The sequence below is a fragment of the Salvia splendens genome, chromosome 8, assembly GCF_004379255.2.
Source record: "Salvia splendens isolate huo1 chromosome 8, SspV2, whole genome shotgun sequence".
In the NCBI taxonomy this organism is placed as follows: Eukaryota; Viridiplantae; Streptophyta; class Magnoliopsida; order Lamiales; family Lamiaceae; genus Salvia; species Salvia splendens.
Window position 1 is genome coordinate 22,607,856 of NC_056039.1, and position 21,717 is coordinate 22,629,572.

The 21,717-nt window shown below is 36.0% G+C and overlaps 2 protein-coding genes across 4 annotated transcripts; both read right to left on the bottom strand.

The window, feature by feature from the left end:
- Nucleotides 1–6,149: 6,149 nt before the first annotated feature.
- LOC121744321 (coatomer subunit beta-2-like) lies at nucleotides 6,150–11,312 on the bottom strand. 2 transcript variants are annotated; one of them, XM_042137824.1, is made up of 5 exons: nucleotides 11,193–11,312; nucleotides 8,755–10,808; nucleotides 7,717–8,226; nucleotides 6,749–6,834; nucleotides 6,150–6,679 (listed from the first exon to the last, which is right to left on the bottom strand). In XM_042137824.1, the coding sequence occupies exons 2-5, from the start codon at nucleotides 10,792–10,794 to the stop codon at nucleotides 6,475–6,477; spliced, it is 2,841 nt and encodes a 946-aa protein (XP_041993758.1). In that variant the 5' UTR covers nucleotides 10,795–10,808; nucleotides 11,193–11,312; the 3' UTR covers nucleotides 6,150–6,474. The 2 variants fall into 2 exon arrangements, with proteins under 2 accessions (XP_041993758.1, XP_041993759.1); XM_042137825.1 differs by lacking the exon at nucleotides 11,193–11,312 and adding an exon at nucleotides 10,954–10,973.
- A 4,916-nt stretch (nucleotides 11,313–16,228) lies between these two features.
- Nucleotides 16,229–20,454, bottom strand: LOC121743298 (membrane-associated 30 kDa protein, chloroplastic-like). Of its 2 annotated transcripts, none has more exons than XM_042136557.1 (11): nucleotides 20,140–20,454; nucleotides 19,258–19,382; nucleotides 19,064–19,174; nucleotides 18,165–18,229; nucleotides 18,011–18,092; nucleotides 17,858–17,932; nucleotides 17,407–17,477; nucleotides 17,229–17,311; nucleotides 16,800–16,864; nucleotides 16,652–16,726; nucleotides 16,229–16,569 (listed from the first exon to the last, which is right to left on the bottom strand). In XM_042136557.1, the coding sequence occupies exons 1-11, from the start codon at nucleotides 20,255–20,257 to the stop codon at nucleotides 16,462–16,464; spliced, it is 978 nt and encodes a 325-aa protein (XP_041992491.1). In that variant the 5' UTR covers nucleotides 20,258–20,454; the 3' UTR covers nucleotides 16,229–16,461. The 2 variants fall into 2 exon arrangements, with proteins under 2 accessions (XP_041992491.1, XP_041992492.1); XM_042136558.1 differs by having other exon boundaries at nucleotides 20,038–20,159.
- Between the last annotated feature and the right edge of the window lie 1,263 nt (nucleotides 20,455–21,717).

A 21,717-nucleotide genomic window follows, 5' to 3' on the forward strand; every position in this document is an offset into this window, starting at 1 on the left:
TCAAAAGCCATCAAAAGATTAGTGAATTTAGATTTACTAAAGGCTAAGGAAGTAGATACTCAAGATAAATGTGAAATTTGTCTTGAAGCAAAAATGACTAAGTTGCCGTTTCACTCGGTTGAACGAAGCACAAAACCCCTAGAATTAATTCACACAGACGTATGTGATTTAAAGATGGTGCAAACTAGAGGTGGTAAAAAGTACTTTATCACTTTCATAGATGATTGCACAAGGTATTGCTACATTTATCTTTTAAGAAGTAAAGATGAAGCAATAGAAGCGTTTAAAAATTATAAGAACGAAGTTGAGAATCAACTTGGTTGTAAAATCAAAACGATTCAAAGCGATAGAGGAGGCGAATATGTAGCCCCGTTTGAGGAGTTATGCAACGCAAGTGGTATAATTCATCAAACAACTGCTCCATATTCACCACAATCTAATGGTGTTGCAGAACGCAAAAATCAAACTCTAAAAGAGATGATGAATGCACTGCTTTTAACTTCAGGATTACCACATAACATGTGGGGGGAAACTGTTTTGATAGTCAACTATATCTTGAATAAGATCTCTCTCAAAGGAAAAGATGTTACTCCTTATAAGTTGTGGAAGGGAAGGAAGTCATCCTACAAATACCTCAAAGTGTGGGGGTGTTTGGCAAAGGTGATGGTTCCTCCGCCCAAAGAAGTTACAATCAGACCTAAAATGGTTGATTGCATCTTCATTGGATATACACTTAATAGTAGTGCATATCGATTTGTTGTTCACAAGTCTGAAATATCGACTATTACTGTAAGAACAACAATTGAGTCAAGGAATGCTGTATTTCTCGAAAATACATTTCCTTGCAAAGACAAGGAAAAAGTCTTAACCAATTCTGAGACAAGAATTGAAGAGGAAACCACTAGTTCTAAACCAGTGGAGATTGAAGCCACTAGTTCTAAATCAGCGGATGAGGAACCTGAATCGCGCAAGCGTGCAGGCCCGATCCAAAGGAGACAGTACTAAGACGTGGTACTAAAGTCAGAACACCAAAAACATTTGCTCCTGACTACATTGCTTTTATGTTAGATGAAGAACCAACATCTATAAAAGTAGCCTTCAATGGCCCAGACGGGCTACATTGGAGAGAAGCTGTTCAAAGCGAAATTGACTCAATTTTGCTAAAAACACTTGGGTATTGGTAGATCTAACTGAAGGTGCGAAACCTCTAGGTTGCAAATGGGTACTTAAAAGGAAATTTAAGGCCGATGGAACAGTGGATAAGTATAAAGCCCGATTAGTAGTAAGGGGTTTTAAACAAAAGGAAGGACATGACTTCTTCGATACCTATTCACCTGTAACAAGGATTACATTTATCTGAGTGCTTCTCGCTATTGCAGCATTGCACAATCTTGAGATTCATCAAATGGATGTAAAGACCGCGTTTCTAAATGGTGAATTAGTAGATGAAAGTTATATGGAGCAACCCGAAGGGTTTGTAGTACCTGGACAAGAGAAAAAGGTATGCAAGCTCGTAAAGTTTCTATATGGATTGAAACAAGCGCCATTGCAATGGCACTTGAAGTTTGATAATGTGATGTTATCATATGGGTTCAAAATCAACGAGTGCGACAAATGTGTCTACATCAAGAGCACTAATAACGGCCATGTTATAGTGTGTCTATACGTTGATGATATGTTAATCTTGGGTAGCAACACTCAATTAATTAACGATACCAAGGCCATCTTAAAGAGAAACTTTGACATGAAAGACATGGGTCTAGCCGATGTAATTCTTGGAATGAAGATTCTAAGAACGTCTGATGGAATCACTTAACACAATCACATTATGTTGAGAAGATATTGAATAAATTCAAAGCCTATGATGGCGCGCCGGTTAAGACTCCAATTGAACTCGACGTTCACTTGAGCAAGAACAAAGGCGAGCCCGTTGCACAAGAAGAGTATGCACGGGTCATCGGGTGCATTATGTACTTGACTAATAGCACTCGACCTGACATTGCTTGTGCCGTGAACAAGTTGAGTCGTTACACGAGCAATCCAAGCAAGGAGCATTGGAGAGCTCTTGTGAGGGTTTTGAGATATTTAAAACATACTCAAAATCATGGGCTACACTTCTCGAGATACCCCCGGTACTTGAAGGGTACTGTGATGCAAATTGGATATCTGATAATAGAGACTCCTTTTCAACAAGTGTATATGTCTTTACTATTGGGGGTGGTGCTATATCGTGGAAATCCACAAAAAAACATGTATAGCCCAATCAACCATGGAATCGGAGTTCATTGCCTTAGATAAGGCTGGCGAGGAAGTCGAGTGGCTTAAGAACTTCCTTGAAGATATTCCATGTTGGTCTAAGCCAGTGCCACCAGTGCTGATCCACTGCGATAGCCAAGCGACTATTGGAAGGGCAAACAATGGCTTCTATAATGGTAAGTCTCAACATATACGTCGACGACATAACACCGTGAGACATTTGATCACAACAGGGGTGATTACAATTGACTATGTGAAGTCAATAGATAATCTAGCGGATCCACTAACCAAAGGGTTAAACCGTGATCAAATGAATAAGTTGCTAGAGGGAATGGGTTTGAAACCCACAAATTAAAGAATTGTTGTAGTGGTAACCCAACCATGATGACTGGAAATCCCAAGAACTTGGTTCAATTTGGAGAACTTTCCTAGTGGTAAAGGATAAGTCTATGACTTTTAATGGTTCTTAAGGATCTCAAAGAGATGAAGTTCTCAAAGAGACCAAGTATGGCAAGGTACTTGACTAAGAATCACCTATGTAAGTGCGAAGCGTGGTCGCTTCATAAAACGCACTTATGAATCCAAAGTGGTGTCCAAGACCGCAATGGACACAAAACGTGAGAACGGATGAGGTTGAGGTGTTTAAGCGTTAACACCATTGTCTCGGTGCACGCCGTGGGGGATTAGTTCAAAGCATCACGCTACTAAGCCGCCTGTGTATCCGATGGTGTCGACTACGGAGGGTTCAAAGCCAACAACTACCTATCCTTATGCTTATATACCTCTCGATGGTTGAGCTTGTGTCTGCATGCATATGCATTTGGCTATTTCCACTCATGTGGGGGATTGTAGAAATCATGGAATAAATATGCTCGGTCAATGTATTTTGACCAAATAATAAATGTGACAAGACATCTAATTTTGTGAAATTAAATGATATAGCATCGATCTACATTTTACGCAGATAAATGTAGTATATTCACTTTCTCAAATCCGATTTCCGGTGAGTGAGAAATAGTGGATTAAAGTTGGGCATAATTAGCATTTTAATTAAAGCTTGGAGTTTGAGCTTAGGGAATAATTAACTAGTGTTAATTATCCCACATTGGAGAAGTGACACATCTTTTAATGTGTTTAAATTAAGTGACTTTATGTTACTTAATAATTATAGTGGACCAAAATGGGTGAAAGAGCCCACACGCACGCCGCCGCCGCCCGCCCGCCCGTGCTCGCGGGCCGTGGGCCCGGTCCCGATCTCGATCTTGATCTTGGACTTGGACTTAGATCTTGGCAAGTGGTCTTTGGGCTCGGGTCTGGACCCGTAGTAATCTTTTTAGACCACCGCTGAGTCAGCAATCCAAGTGGCCTGACACATCGTCAAGCGTGGCACAGTCAAAGCTGCCACGTGAGAAAACTACAGGCTCCACACACGAAAGACACACTTCTGCCACACGCTTGTAACCGCCGACGGTTAGGAATCTGCCATGATGAGCCTTCATGGCTTGGTTGACCCTGCATGGTGGCTTAGCCTATAAATAGGCTAGTCATTCCACTGCATTAGACACAATATACACAAGCATAACAACATAAGCTCTCTCCCTCTCTCTGGATTGTTTTTCTGTCGAAAGCTCTTCCCTCTCCTCTATCCAGTTCGCCGGAGCTCTATTGATTGCGCTGCTACTTCACCAGAGACGTAGCCGTTTTATCTTAGGGGACGAAACGCCAATCCGAAGAGCACTACCGGGGCGTATCTCGTCTTGCGGAAAGAGGACTCCTCAACTCGGCTAAACACTTTTACGGTCTTCTATTTCGATTTTCTTTTCCATTGTAATTTCAGTTCAGTTTTCTTTTGTATTCCTTCTTCGGGTTGTATTACGCCCGGCTTTTATCTCTTGTAATCCCAGAAACCAACAACAATGACATCAATGTTCTGCAGTCGTCACCTCTCTTCAGTGAGCAGTGCCGGGATGAGGGTCTGGAAATCAGTTTTGTAGCTAACGGCAAGCAGCACAATAGGAGCTACTATTTGGCAGATAGGATATATACCATCGGTGACCCGTATTTTTGAAGACGATCAGACATCCAGGTGGTCGGAAGAAATCTTGGTTTGTGCAATGGCAAGAGGGTGCGAGGAAGGATGGTGAGCGAGCATTGGGTGTGCTCCAACCGCAATGGGGCATTATATGGTGCCCGACGAGAGTTTGTCACTCAGACGACGTCACTGATATCATGTATGCATGTATTATATTGCATAACATGATAGTAGATGATGAAGGTATATCTGTGGAGCGTTGGACAACGGACGATGGTGCTGGACCAAGTCACGGTGTTGGCACCGCCCCCTTGCTGCCCCGCAGATGGGTGTATCGCGTACTGATGAATACTTGCTATGAGTTTTCCTTGATATACGCAGGGAAAGAGATACGGGAACGTAGGAGAGCGAGCACATCATGATTACTTTCGTTTGTAATTCTCGTTGACTAATTATTTATGGATGAATTATGTTTTTTATTTCTAATTATTTTTGTCCAATTAATTTTATTCTAATCAAATTAAAATATATTAATAATTAATAAAATAATGTGATTTGTGGCTGTGGCGTGGCTGTCCTACTATTGTGGACATCCTAATGTTGGGATGTGGAAGAGCCGTAGAATCACAATCAAGTGACAAGCTGATCGTTGCCACTTGCCAGTGATGAGCTCTGACGCTGAAATGATGTTGCTTGACAATTGATCGATGTTGCAAGAAGACGACGATGTGATTCGTTAACAAAGGGGAGAAATCGAGAAAATGTCATCCAAGAAACGTGAAACTATGCTAGCTAAGAGCATTAGCAATGATGACCTATCTCCGGAGTTCATCTCAGAGCTTATCTTCATTTTTTCCTGCCATGTCAGCAGGCTCATCGCAGAGCCTATTTCCCTGCAATATGAGCTCATCCCAGAGCCTATCTCAGAGCTCATCTCATTTCTACATCATCACTGTTTTATTTCACTTTTAATTGTTGATGTAAATGTAAATTAAAGACAATGCAATACACGGCAAAAAACATACTCCCTCCGTCCCGGGCTACTCGCTCCTTTCCTTTTCGGCACGGAGATTAAAGAATGAGTGTATAGGAAAGTCAAAAATGACGGCTGTAGGTGAAAATTTTTACTAAAAATGGAAAGAGTGCAAGTAACTTGGGACGCCCAAAAAGGAAATAAGTGCGAGTAGTGCGGGATGGAGGGAGTATTTCATTTTAAAAACTAAATAAAGCATAAATGTCTAAATATTATAAATAAAATTATATAATAAATTTATTTTTTTGATGTATTACAATATTGGAAAACAGAATACAACATAAGCGTATTTAAATAAAATTACAAAAAAACATCAGTGCCTCCATGACCAAACAGAATACAATAAGAAGCAAATCGGAATCGGAATCCGAAATGGGAGTGAAATTAAAAGATATTTCTAGTGAGAAAAAAATGTGAAGTAGAGAAGGATGTGAGTGTGTGAAATGAAGGAGAGGAGATTGAGGTATTTATAATAGGAGAAGAAAATTAAAAAAAATAATTTTTTTTAAAAAAATATGAAAATCGGCTCCGCCATTGGCCCGACCCTCCAAAATCGGCTCAAACTCAATCACCTTAGTCTTGTCACTACTGACCATGAGCGAGCAAGATTTGGTCCTATTTGATGAGGCGCCACCAAAACTGTATCATCGATTTCTAGAAATTTGATGAATTTTTGGCTTGGAGTCCAATTATTTTCTGAAATTTTGAGTTTTTTTTGTCGGAAATTCTTTTTGGTCCTCAACATTTGAATAAATTGATCTTTTTAGTCTTTATTGTTAACTTTAAAGGCTTTGTCAAAAATGACAAAAAATAGTCTAAATCATAATGTACAGAACTCGAACGTATATATAAAAAATGGTCATATATAGGGCCAGAAATGGAGTTTAGTCTGGCAACAAATACATGAATGTGTGTGAGAGTATTGGCAAAGTATAGAAATAAGTAAAATACAAAAATGGGAACACTGTCTACAGGTGCATGAAACATGACTTGGTCTCAGCTTATGTATGGAAAGGAAACTCTATAAAGATGAGTGAGTGCATCAAGAGAGAAGAGAAGAGAAGAGGATCTGTTAATGATGAAAAATTGATGGCAAACTAGATGCAGAGGCCAATAAGAAGGGATAACAAACATATTTACCAGAATACTATTATCACTTTCCTCCCTTCTGCTTCAGCGTAATCTTGTCGCCCAAGCTCAGGGCGATTCCTTGAGTTTTGCTCCTGATCCTGATATATCCGTTCAGCTTCCCGTCTGCCTGTTTCTCCATGCTAATATTTACCAATGCATCCTCACCGAACACACTCTTTGCGTAGAGATTAGCAGCCATGTATCCACATTCACCTTCCAGAGCAGACCTATACACACCAAACAGAACACAATCAGATCCTTCATTCATGTTACCACGGGAATCTAAATTCACTTACTGTGGGGTTAGGCATCTCATGTTGGTAGATTCTATTATGTGGTCAAGAAATTCTTTCTCATTTGTAATTGCCGTGTTGATAGCAACCTGGAACAAGACGGCAAAATGGAAAAATTAATGAGCAACAAGAAGTTAACAAGTCTTATTTGCTTAACACGAGTTGTCTGGAAAAAAATATAGGCCAAACAAAAAGAGTAATCTGCAGGGGTTGGTAATAAAAAGAACTTTCTTATGAATGATAACGCTATGACATATGATACCGTTGACAAAATTCACTGAATACAAATTATAAAGCTTCACATAAGTTGGGAATCAATCCTTTTTCTTCCTCCAAAGTTAACTGCTTACATGGTTAGAGAACAGTACAACTAGCTTTTAGATTATTGAATCTCAGGAATCATTCAAGGAATTATAATTTCTATACAATTTACTCATTGTTACCCTTCTTCATTTGTTGTCACCACATCATCACACACTTTCTCACCAAATATGATCTCATTCACACCTTGTCCTGTTAATTAAAAATAACACTTCACTGAAATTCAAATTCAAATGTTTAAGTCAAAAATATTCAAATGATAAAAAGTGACAAACTAACTTAAGTTGTGTAGATGATAAAAATACCAAGGGTAAAATGGTACTAAATCTTAACCAAGACTATTTTTGTTGGAGGGTGGTGGCTAGGATGGTTAATCACCTGACTATCTATCCTAGATTATGTAGTTAGCTTCAATCTTTCAAACCGAGCGAGACCAAAATAAAATTGTGAGCTTTAATCTTACCAACTGCACGGCTCGTTAAGTGCGTATATCTATCCATAAAGCTATATTAACAAACTAGCCAAGAGTCAATGAGGTTGTAATCCAGTCACAGTTTACAAGCAGCTTGATTTATGATCATCTCCACATCGATATCAGAAGACATATGGTGATTTTAATATTTATTAAAATTTAGTATGAGAAATCGCACCTTGTTCTCCCACTCAAATTCTGCCCACATGGCTCTAAAAGCAGCATCACTGCAAACAGCTGGTGATATGTAGTCCATGATATCTATATGGATATCATTGAGAACAATAACAGTCCGCTCAAACACATTTGAGGTCTCATAAACAATGTTGCCAAATATGACTCCAGTTTCAGTAGACGACACTTTGATATTTGCTTTTATCTGCTTCCTTGACTCTGGCGCTAGGGTATAATTCTGTGGGCGCTCAACAAGTTTAAGATCACCCATTGTAGCCAATTCCAAACACAAGTTCTGGAGAGTTTCCTTTGTTCTATTAATCACTGTAACATCCAGGACAATGTCATAATGGTGAACTGTCACGTAAGCTTCAGCATATACAGGGTCGCTAAACCCTGTCAGCTGAATGATGCGATTTAATTTATTTGCATCATCTGTATCCTTAACAAATTGCCCAGTAGCACGTTTAAGATCATCTTGAACCTCATCTTCCAGCTCAAGCTGGCTCATGCCCTTAGAAAAGACAAAAATGAGAGAAATGATTAGCAACCATTATGTTGTTTCTGCTACACACAAGCAAATGCCAAAAGCAGTAATCATCCTGAATTGAAGTTCTTGATATAATTTTGCACATTAAGAAAAGGTCCAGAAAGCATTTATGTGAGCGAATTGTAAGAGTCTGGCAGAGATTAGAAGTCCAAACTCTCAACAGTACTTTTCGAGGCCACCTTGAACCTTTACAATTAAGGCCTTGTTAGCCTAAGCAAAGATGGGAGTAAAGAGTAAGGATTGAAGCCCCTTATCTCTGCCAGGAACTGGACTGATTAATAACCACAGAAAAAGAAAATGTCGATAAAGGACGAATCTATGCTACAATTACTTTACACCTCACAAGGGAATGGTATGGCATTTAAGGCTTGCAATGTCAATTTCCTGGTATAAAAACAAGGGCCAAATTTTCGTTCTACAAGGCAACAATGAATCATTAATTTTCATCTAAGGTAAGAACTAAGAAATCGACAAAAGTACAGAGTATTTCACCTTTCGACTCTTCAAATGGTAAAAGTCAATAAGGTCATCTGGCTGTGTGCAGGAAACCTGAGCCTTCGCGTTAATTTCTTCAGTTTCATGAAGCTGTTTATCTGAAAGCATCTTAACAAAACTCTCACGACAAGATTTTAACCAGATCTTTCTCACATCCTCCCCTGTGCTACATAGCATTCTCATGCAGAGAACAATCCTATCATAAGAATCATTGTCAATTGGGTGAGGGAAAACCGAGGATTGGCCAAGCTGTAGCATGGCAACCATAACCAATAATGTGTTGCTCGCTGCTTTATTCACTTCAATTTTTGATGGTTGAACCTCTTCCAACCTTAAAATGAGCTTTGCCAGGGTGCAGGAGATAACTGCCCCAAGGAAAAAATCACCAGTTAGAAGCAGAGATCTCAAATTCCCCATTGCCAAAGATCCTTTAACTACAGCTGGAGCGGAGAAGGCAGTTTCAGATGCAGCACTTTGAGTTGCATAAGTTCCATCCGCAAGGATAGTTGGTCTTCTAGATGAAACAGTGATTGCGGTTGCCTGCTGAGTTTTCTTTGAAGAATCAGCAGCTTCCTCAGTTTCAGATACTGTAAAGAATGGTAACTCTCCTAGACACTGCTTGATATTTGCAATGCCGCTCTCAACTTCAGATAGAGATAGACAATACTCACCAATAATCCAAAGAGCACAAGAACAAACTCGTGCTGCTCGGATCTGATAAAACGTATCCAGAAGCCTAGTGATGATAGAAACCCTTAACTTTGGGTTCGTTTCAATTATCTCACGCAAAAATACAGAAACATCCATTGCAGATGCTACGTTGTTATCTCCTAAGAAATCCATCAACAAATGGACCACTGTGCTTGCCACTTCAGGGAACTTTATCGCACAAGAATGGATAGCTTGAATTAGCATTTGTCGGTACTCACCATTCTTCTCAAGCTCTCCACCTTGAGTTTTTATAACTTCCTTCTTCAAAGTAACAACTACCTCACCGACATTACGAGGCGTGATCAATTCCAGAACAATATCAAGTGTTTTCTTTTTGATGTCAAGATTTGCACTTGACAATGCCCTCAGGACATCCATTATTCTTTCAATCATAATGTCTCTATGGGAAGATTTGAGTTCATCCAGCCTATCAAGCAGAATCAGTTTAAAATTATAATCACTCTGAGAAACAAGAAGCTGGCAATATGTATTTGCTGCAGCTATAATAGCTGTCCGAGCAGATGACAATGAAATGAGGGTTCCAGCACTTTCATAAACCACAGCGGCTGAAGGGGCATCCAGTAAAGATATAATAATCTTAATATATTTCCCTGTTTTGTTTGTCCTACAGACTTTCCGGATCAGCTCTAAGACAACCATCTGCATAGGCCCACCCCAGTCTTGTACTTTGTCAACGTTGGTCAACATGTAATTAATAGCACGATCCTGAGCACAATTGAAAAGCATTAGAAATGCATTCCTCTTAGCTGACTGATCCTGCTCTGTCAAAAGAAACTTCTCAATGGTCTCTGGAGCATCAACCAAGAGCTGATCACCATGCTCCAGCTTGTAAATAGACATCACCGCAAGGATTGCATTTCTCCTAACATAAGGATGCCGGTGTTCCAAGTTGGCCATAATGGAGGTGACCAATGGCTCGATGATTTCCACTTCACTAATACGGCAAAGGAACCGTAGGGTGACACCACGAATATACTCATTTGGGTGGATAAGATTATTACGGAGATTCTGGCAAATCAAAATCATTTCTGGTAAGACTCGGCCCTTTGCATCAATCTTATCGATGATCTCCAAATAGAGCAACAACAGTTTCTGAACAGTGTGGTCCTCACTCGGCAAAACATATCTTACAATAGCAATGAACAGCTGAGGCAGGCTTTCGCCGTTTAGCAAAAGCATGACCGCCTTTTTCATTGCGTCGATCTTAGCGGAAACATCATTCCCTTCAAGAGCCTCTTTGATCTCATTAGCAATAGCTGGAGTGGTCTTGTCAAAATGTACCAGCAGAGAACACGTTTTCTCCATTTTTCACAATTAACCTGATCATCATCACACTACATCAATACATCGCATAAAAATGAAATTGGAACTGGATAACACAGAAAATTAACAATCGCCTCAAATGCACGAGATTCAAAATCACTAAAAATGATGAACGAAAATCAACGGGAAAGAGATCATCACCCGAATCATGCAGATCCAGGGATGTTAATTAATATGAAGAAACAATAAAATAGTATGAACAATCAACGAATTGTTGGGAAAAGCAACCCTGTACACGCATCCAGCCAATCCAAAACGCGACGCATTCGTAACAAACGAATGAGAAGAATGTATGTATGTGTATCTGGTAAATCAGAAGCATTTACGATCTTGTGAATAAAAACAATGCGAATGCGAATTCGAATGAAAAAAAGGTTTACCGATTGGCGCCGTGGCGATGAATACTCCGGCGAAAGGGGCTATTCGTGGCAGAATTTGGCGGTTGGCAGTGTAGCAGTGAAGCTCATTATGAGATGTATGTGTTTCCACATAGAAAAAACAAAAACCATATTTGGTTATTTACAATATGTTTACGAAAGAAAAGAAAAGAAAAAGAGAAAAAAAAATAATAGTGAAAAAATATATAAAATATGATAAAAAATTTCCATACATAGAAATGACTTTATTATTTTTGTGAATGGAGGGGCTATAATTGAAAATATGATAAAAGAATTTTCATAAATATATATGATTTTATTACTTTTTGTGAATGGAGGGGGTATATTTCAGGCCTTATATGTCCTTTATAGCTTGAGTCATTGAAAAATTAACTACTCCATCGTCACATTCTTTCATGAAAACAATCCGCTTCGAACACTATTACTTTATTAATATATTTAAACTTGTGTTATCCTAAAAAGATTCGTTCTTATGAGACATATGAAGTATAAGACTAAGAGCAATCACAATAAAGGCGCTGTCGGCACATATTGTGGAGGGAGGGCCGAGCGACAGCGCTCGGCGTGCGCCACAGGGAAAGGAAGGGCCAAACGCCACTCAGCCGTTGATCGGTGCCTATTTCGCGTCGAGCGGCGTTATTTAATTTTTTTTTACTTCACATCTATATATACAACTCATTGCACTTCATTTTATTCACACCTCTCGCGATTCTCGAACACCGGTGAGTCACAGTATCCCTGTGGCAGGACCCAGTTTGGAGGCAGCGGTAGGTCTCAATTCTTCAACGGCGGCGGGTTCGACATGTCTATTACCTGAGCTAAATACAATTAGAAGAATTAGGTTACTGGAATAAAATTTTTTTTACAGGATTAACGGATGAATGGATAAAATATAAAGCAAAAAACATCATAATTTCAACAAATAAGTATATCAAAGAGTATATGGTTATGGCTTTGAATGGGCCGAAGGAGTATGAAGTTTGGGATGCAAATGGCCGGCCAGCATCGCCAGCGATGCCTTGGGCGACCGTGGAAAATTGAAGAAAATGAATACATCATTCTAAATTCACAGAATTTATTCTATAAATATTTAATTCTAAGAAATTAATATTTTAAAGTATTTAATGCAGATAATTAAATCCTCTTATTTAATTACTAAAAAATCATTCCAAAAATTTGCTAAGGATTGAACGAAAAGGTAAAAGAAATTAATAAGGAAGCATGTATTTTGATTTAGTTAAATGATTTCTTGAGTTTGATTAGTGTATGTTATTATTTTTTTTAAAAAGGCCATCTCCGTGAAATTAAGGTCGGGTGAGGAAAATTCAAGTTAAAGAATTTTAAACGAATGAGTGGGCTTTCTTTTAAATACATTAAATATCTTTTAAGTCTGCTTTCATTATTCAAATTTCTAGTATTTTTTTTGTTTTGAACAATGTCTATCTATTTACCTCATAAGGGGAACATCCCTACTACAATAGTTTTGTTTAAATAAATCTGGGCCCGAGTAGGCCAGTCCAATGACCGTCGTGGAATGTGGACACATTCTTGGTTCACGTGGTTCAAATAGATATATGTTCCAAGAAAAATAGATTGCAATCAAATTTTACAGGAAAAAATGTTTTAATGTATTTCACTGTGCATATCAAGTACTCAGCCATGCATATGTTTTAAAAATGTATAGGTTAAGTTGTGACAACAATGAGCAGTGTAGAGCAAATACGCTGAATTTCTTTTGGTAAAATATTGTTTGGATGCATTGTATCTCTATACACGATGTCATTTCCTCTTAAACACTTATTCTATTCTTTTGAGGTTACATATTGTCGAGATACTATTCCATTCGAGTTTATGTACTTGCTGAGATGATACTCTGATTTTATTCTAGTTATTTCCAACATTTCAAGCCATGTTAAAAGTATAATGTTATTTCCTCATTTCTTCCCCGCTTCTTTAATCCTCCCCTAGGCGCGATCAAACGTACTTGCTATCCTTAGTAAGTGCGGTCATGACTGATGTTGGTAGATATATGACATACTGCGGTAGAGTCATATTAAAATGCTTGTAGTACTTAAATACAAAACTAAGGCCAATCCTACACTATTAGATGTTGAAATAAGTGGATGAGTTTTAAATCTCATGAATTTCAATAAATACTCCATTTGTCCCACAATATGAGTCACATTTGGTGTGGGCACAGGTTGTAAGAAATGTATAGAGAAGTGAGTTGAAAAAGGTAGTGGAATATGAGGTTCACTTTTTATATTGGTTTTACAATAAAATGTGAGTGAAGTGAGTTAGTGGAAAGTAGGATCTACTTACCATTTATGGTAAAAGTGAAATGTGATTATTATTGTGTGATGAACCGAAATGACAAAATATATCTCTTATTGTGGGACGGAGGGAGTAGTAGATAAAATATCATTAAAAGGGTAAAATCGCTGTCATAATATGATAATTTCGTCGTTTTTCTGATATCAAGATAATGTATTAAAATATCAACACAATGATACAGACATACACAAAAACTTCAACATAGTTTTATTGATATTGTGCATGCCTTATATTGAAACTTTTTGATGCATTTATTAATATAAAATCTGCTTATCAACACATACGAATATTACCATTAGGATCCTGATCATCGTCGGAACATATGCAATTGAGATTTTGTTAGGATCCTTATAAAATTACCATTAATTTATGTTTTTTATGTAATACTCCCTCCGTCCCATAAAAATAGGTCATATGTCCTTTTTCGTCCGTCCCATAGAGATACTCCATATCCATTTATGGAAATCTTTTTTTCTCATTCTCTTTTATTTATCATTTATGGACCCCACCACCCACTACACAATTTCAACTACTTTTTCTCATTCCCTGAATGGCCTATTTCTATGGGACGAAGAGAGTAATAATTTAAATTGAGAGAATTACGTAAATTAAAGTCTTAAGATGATTTGATGAGAGAGAAAGCAGTTAGTTTAACTACCATATATGATAAATTGATAATTTTTTGAATTTGAAATATAATCCACTTAAATTATTTTCAACCACTAGATTTCCTAATCTAATTGCGAAGAATTGATCTTAGTTTTAAATTACTAATTAGTTAGCAATTAATCCCAATCCTACCGGTAATATATGAGAATTTTTATCTTAAAATCACACTATTTTATTGATTTCGATTAATTTTTTTTTACTTTCTAGTATAGTATATATTTAATAAAGATATCATTTGGAAGTTAGTTTTGAAAAAATAGGTTGTGTTAGTTAATTAACAGAAAAGTAAACGGAATAATTGTGTCCAATTAAATAAGGATTTGATGATATAAAATTAGGAGAACTACATGCAATGATCTTTCACTTTCGCACATAAATGATGCATGATCTTTATTTTATAAATCAACTTTTTGGTACCTAATACAATTTTCACCCCAAAATACCCTCTAAACAAATACATTTTCTCATTTGTATCATTAAGGATATTTTGGGAATACACAAAACGGTATATGATCAAATACTAACTTTTTACAGTAATAACTAATAATTAAATATCAATTTTGTATGTTAAAAATATCAAAACAAAGACATAAATTTATCAATCTTTCTTGTGTTGATAAATTATGTCTTTGTAGTAATATTTAAATTTACATGTTGTATTGATATAATTATGTCTTTGTGTTTGTAATTTTAATACACAGAATTGAAAGTTATTAGTTATTACAGTAAATTAGTTAGCACACTAACGCAACCCTACACAAAACTAATATCAAAAGTGATATTATAATATCTTCTCTCATTCTCCTCACTCTTTATACTATTATTATTAATCAATATCAATAATATTATTGTGATGTTACAAATTAATAATTTATTTATTTTTTAATATTATTTAAATATACTTAACTAAAATTATAGTTATAATTATATTTTATTATTATTATTATTATTATAATAATATTATTGTTATAATACTAATAAATAGTATTAAATAATAAATAAATATAGTATAATTATTTAGATTATTAATCATATAATATTGTATAATAATAACTATTATTATTATTATTATTATATATTGAATTAATAACTAATCAATGTAGTCTTAATAGAAATTTAAAATTGTGAATCGTATTCATAATGATATAAACAATAGAATATTTTTAGTTAGGTGTTTCAACCCTATAATGATATAAACAATTGAATGTTTTTAGTTAGGTGTTTCAACCCTAAAATGAGTATAAAATAATTTAATTAAAAGTATTCAATTGATTTAATTAGTTTAAATAATTAATTTAATTATGTGTTTTATTCTTGATTTATATTGTGAATGCAATTATATGTATGTATACTTAAAAGAAAGAAGAAAAAGAAGAGAAGAAAAAAGAGAAAATATAAACTAAGGAGAAAAAAGAAAGAAGAAAGGAAGAGAAAGTACTAAAAAGAAAGAAGAAAATGAATAAAAAAAGAAAGAAGAAACTAAAGAAGAAGAAAAAGAAATAAGAAAGGAAGAAAAAAGAAATCACATATTTGGTACTCCCTCCGTCCCATAATAGGCATCACACTTTCATTTTTAGTTTGTCCCATAAAAAATGTTACATTTCCATTTTTTGGAAAAAGTTCACTTTCACATTAATATAAAAATCATATTTTCTCTCTCCATTTAACACACAAAACAAAACCCCCTAAAAGCCCGTATCGTTCCACAAGTGTGAAATCTTTTGTGGGACGGAGGGAGTACTATTTAATTGAAATTTCCAAAAATATCTCTCATAACCAAAAAATAACATATTTGGTACTTAGGATTATTTTTGTCATGGGTTACCTCAAACAATATAAAATAAAAGATCAGGTACCATTTATGCGTGAAAGTGAAAGGTCAGGTACCATTTATGTGCGAAATTAAATTGAAAAGTTGCACATGTGGATATACTTTTGTTATGCATCAGAAATTTTATGAAATTCATGGGACCATTTTTATCCACAGAAAAATAAAATGAAATAAACCCCACAAATAAAAGTTTACGCTAACCAAATTCACTAATTTAGCCCAAAATTCGCATACTATTCGTAAGTATTCCATTATTACAAGAAAGTTTAGTACTAATAATTAAAGATTCCTAAAATAACACAACAGTTGAGATATCTTGACAGTATAAATAATATTTCAAAAGACATCATGTACAGAGGCTCAAGAATTTAAGTTTCAGCATATCCTAACACTCAATATAATGCTTCATACCTCCAACTAGTATTCCTTGGTCTTTTGCCTCAATTCATTCAGCTCCTTTTCGATATCAGGGTCTTGAAACTTCAATGCTGTTGCAACGGGCCTCCCCGGTGGAAGCTCTCCCTTCTGCTACACAGAAAGAGCTCAACTTGATAAATGTGATGCTGACACGTTGATAGCAAGCGTTGCTGAGAATCGAGCTAGTTACCTTGGTGCTTCCCGAGAGTTCTTTCTTCAAGTCCGCGAGATCATCATCGACTGATGAGGTTTCAAGTAAAGCAAACTGCAAAATGGGTAATGCAGTCACAGCTCTATGTAAATGTAATGCACAACTCTTATGTTAACATTCAAACTACCTTTCCTTCAAGCTCGTCTCCTGTTAGTTGATTAAGAGCTTCAGCCTGAGATTCCATCGCCATAACTATTGAAAAAAGAAACATCGAAGTCCTTTAAATATACTTTTTCTTAACAATACCGACTGATCTTTGATTGTGATTGTATTGTTAATACAAAGCAAGGACTAAGATGTATTGGTTCATCGCTTAGTGCAAGTTCTAGGGAAACTCATGCAACCAAAAAACTGAGGCAAGGTTTCTGCATTAAATCTTAAACATAGCTAATGAATTTGAAGATTGAATATACCTACACAATCGTCTAGTGTGTTCGATTGGGTACTATCTCAAATACTAAACAAGGTAATTAAGATGATACTCTCGTGTATTGATAAATCTTAACGGTCACTAGCATAGTGAGGCAGAAGCTCACTTTTCAATAGATTGGTTTACCTTTTTCTTCCATCTTCTCAAACGCTGAAAGAGCACTACTCGTATTCACATTCCCCAACATCTCGCTCACTTTTGTTGCAGTTCTGAAAATAAGATGGAGAATTGATGCAAACTGCAGTAAACTAAGAAAGAAGATTGCAAATGGTAATAACAATAAGACCATAAGGCGAGAACAAACTTGGCTGATTGAGCTCGTGCTTTGAGGGTTTCTTTTTTCGACTTGGCCTCTTGTATCTTGCTTTCCAGCAGCTGTAGGAAAAGATAGTCAACTAATAAAACGATAATATGTACTACAAGTCTATAGATAGATATTAGTATTTTTATTCTAATAAAGGGGGAAAGAAAATGCAAGTTTCATAAGATTTGAAAAAGGAGTAACAGATGTAGATATAATTTATGTAGCTTTACAAAAAATGCGTGCTAACAAGTGCATCCGAAACCACAAAATAAAAAATGAGGAAACCCACCCTTGTACTCTATTCTAATTGAAGGGGAAAGAAAATGCAAGTTGCAAAAGATTTTAAAAGGAGGAACAATGTAGATATAACAGCTACATTTATGTAGTTTTATAACAAATACATGCTTACAAGTGCATCAATAAACATGAAAAAAAAACTGAAGAAACATACCCTTGTATTGGAGACGAGGTTCTCAACTACGCTTTTCTGCTGATCAAGCTGGGCCTTCAAAGAATTCGCATTATCCTGGAAACTTGCATCACTTCAGTATAACGTAAAAGTGAATAATTTTCATTATCCAACTATGTAAAAGAAAGTCCTTACAGCATAAGATTTTCTACGCTTAAGAGCTTCACGAGCAAGGTCCTCATCACCCTTACTCAGAGCAAGTTGAGCTCTACCATACCTGTGATTAAACTCTAAAGTGAGTGCTGCAGGAAAGTGAAACAAAAAAGAATGACAGACTCACGTCTCTTACCAATCTTGAGAAGCTTGTTGCGCAGCTTTATATTTATTTTCCATCTGTTTCTGAGAAGCCAAAACCTAAGGAAGAGATAAACAGAGTGGTGATAGCTTGCCTTCCCATGATAAATTCTTCTTTGCGAACTTTTAATTGACCGTAAGATATTGCAAATCAAGGACAGGTTCCAAGAATAAACATTTGTTGGGACATTCCGGCCTTCCAAAGAACCCCTGCCCCAAGACCAAAAAAGCCACCTCGAAGTTTAACCCCCTCACATCCCCAACTTTGTCTCTTGTTCACTATAACGTCCATGAATTTGGTATTGTTGGAGATATATGCAGAAGAAAATTACAAAGAAACTACTAAGGACCAGATGTAAAAATTCCACATTAACAATAGAGTATCATAAATCTATCCCTCAATGTAACACACCAAATCCAAATAAAAAAGGGAAAAACAATGTCTAACTATATGTGTGTGTGTTTGACATCAGTGAAAATTGTGTATAATTCGGAAACCGCATAGCATAGGCATATGGTCTTTGTACATGAAACATACTTCAATTTTCTTTTATCCTATTATAGGGCAATCTGTGCTCAATAATAAATGTTCCGTTATTAAATTCAATTGTAAACTATAGTGTTGTTATGTTTACAAACTATGTAATAGTTTAGCCATTCACTCTCATTTCTGAATATAGCTTTCTAATCCAGCTTTAGTTGCTTCCACGAAAGCAATCAATAGCACCATAAAAGATTGGAGCACTTGATGCTATGACTTAAGTTAAGTCTAAATACCAACCCCTCACCAAGAAGAAAATTCCAAGAAAAACATAATGCGTGAGTTCAGAAATAATAAAAATAATCTTTGATGAAAGAAATGCAGAGTAAACAAAAATTCATAACATGGCATACTTGTGCTGTAGCTTGACGCAACTTGATCAAATCCTCATTCATCTCTATAACGCTTTGTTCCAGTATTTTCTCAGGGTCCTCAAATGAGCTTATAACAGCATTTGCATATGACTAAAATTAAAAAGGAGTTGAAATACAGTCAGCAATATATGGTTGCCAATAATGCTCAAAAGAATATCGTGTGTGTACATAACCTTAACGACTCTAGCAAACCGATCAAAAAGATTCATCTGAGTACCAAGTCCACCCCCTCCAAGGCTGTTGCATTGGGATCTACTGGAGTAAGACAGCCGTAGAGCTGTATATACCGGATTACCCACTGCCCAGGAAAAGGAAAAGAAAGTGGGGATCCACCATGAATACCGGGGAAAATACATTTGATCCGTTATTAAAGATCATAAACAACATTGAGAAGAAATGTCATCCATGCACAGTAAGTTTGTAACTACTACAACAAAAGAACAAGCACTTATTACGCAAACATGACAAGACAAGACAAATCGAAATATGCATCAACCACAACGTGCAAGCCAATAGAAAAAATTGTAAACCAACATCTCCTCAAACCTGGAAAAAATAATCTCAGCGATGAACATAACTAACATCGGATTTTCCACATTTCATTACAAAAAAATCTCGAGCAAATACTCCCTCCATCCCCGATAAGTGTCCCATTTCAAAATTCCATAACAAAATAATGCCAAACTTCCCAGTTTTCCCTGGTCCTTAATGCAAATTCTTTACCATTTAAATTAAGAATGTAAAAACTAAGTGTAATTGATCACATCATTAGTACACTATACGAGTTTTGATGGTTAGGGAACACTTATTCGATACCAATGTATGAAATGCATACAAATATATGAAATGCATCACCATCCACTGCATTCAGCTTCAACAATTCAATGCAGAATAAAATTCCTAAAACCCCACACCAAGAGATGTAGGTAGCTGAAATTATCAATTCTCCATACCTCAATAACCAAAATCCAAAATTCAGCCAAACCAATTGCAAAAAACGATAAGGGTTTGCATTTGCACCAACAGCTCAATCAACTGAAAACGACAGAAACTACCTCCACGGCCGAAAAAAGATGGCGTGAACGGCACAATGGGCCCTCGATTGCACGACGGAGCAGAGGAGCTAACCGTAGAGGAAGCCATGCTAATCGGCGCTCTCACGGCCATCACCATCAATAATTGATTGTTGCCTTCTTTTATACTTTCTCTGTAAAATCGAATTCCCAATCTTATACGAATACGAATAGGCAGAGAGAGCCGAAGACAGCAGCTCTCAGAATCAATCAAATATTGATTTTGCTGAAATCGGAATGGCTTATTTCGGATTTTTCTGCTCTTTCTTTTATTCAATTTAATACTTATTTCGTTTGTGGTTTATAATCAAGGTAGGATCAGATTTTCATAATCTCTACTCTATCCCTCCTCCTTTAAAAATAAAAGCATTTTTCCTTAAAAATTAAAATTTTTTATTTAAGAAAATTTATTTCGCTATAATAAAAGACATTTACTATTACCATAATTTTCTTTTACCTTTATCTTATTTTTCTCAATTTTATATTAAGACCCGTAACATTTCAAAAGTTCCTATTTTTAGGACGGATGGAGATATTTTTTTATTACTCCCTCCATCCGTAATAATTCATCACCATTTGATCCGTCACGAATTTTAAAAAATATAATAGAAAGTGGGTTGAAAAAGTTAGTGGCATGTTGGTCCTACTTTTATATACTATTAGTTTTATAATAAAATGTGAGTGTGAATGTGTTATTGGAATGTAGGGTCCACTACAAAAAAAAATAGTAAAAGTGAAAGGTGACAAATTTTTAGGGACGGAAAAAAATGGAAATAGATGACAAATTTTCAGGGACGGAGGGAGTAGTATTATTTTTTATTTTTTATTTGTGAAGAAACTAAAGTGGTGAATAAATCACTCAGAATTTTATTTCGACAATACTCTGACGAATATTAAATCCAAATACTCCCTTCGTCTATAATTACAAGTCCGCATTTGACATGACATGAGTTTTAACAAATACATTCCCCATGTCTATAAAATGTTGTCACATTTAACTTGATGCGGGTTTTAAAAAATGTAAAAAAAACGAGTGGAAAAATTTATGGACATAATGAAAGACTACGTTTCTGACAATTTTGGTAAGGTAATATGTGGCTGAAGACGAGCCTTTGGATATCGCGTGAAAGGAAAACACAAAGGTATTAACATCCAGTGAATCCATGATAAAATTGAATGGAGTTTTTTTTTTTTTTTTTTTTTTTTTTTAAATTGAATGGAGTTTGACACAATCCTGAATTACAGAGAAATTTAGGGTTTAGGGCAGTTTGATGTAGAAGGGTATATAGAGAAGTTCTGCTACAACAATTGTTAATTCTCAATGGAACTATAATAGTAGCTCGGCATAAGATGGACGATATGCTGTATACCATAACTAAATCAGAGGATTTCATTGATCTTGTAGGTGAAGCAAAAACAACGCAGATTCAACTTGATAACATGAGAGAGAAAGTGATGAAAATAATGTGCTCAAAAGACTTATTGTCTGGCCTGAAAACTGATGAAATTGGCCTATACTAGAAATGCATGTTTGTGTAAGGGAGTGGTGAATTTCTGAAT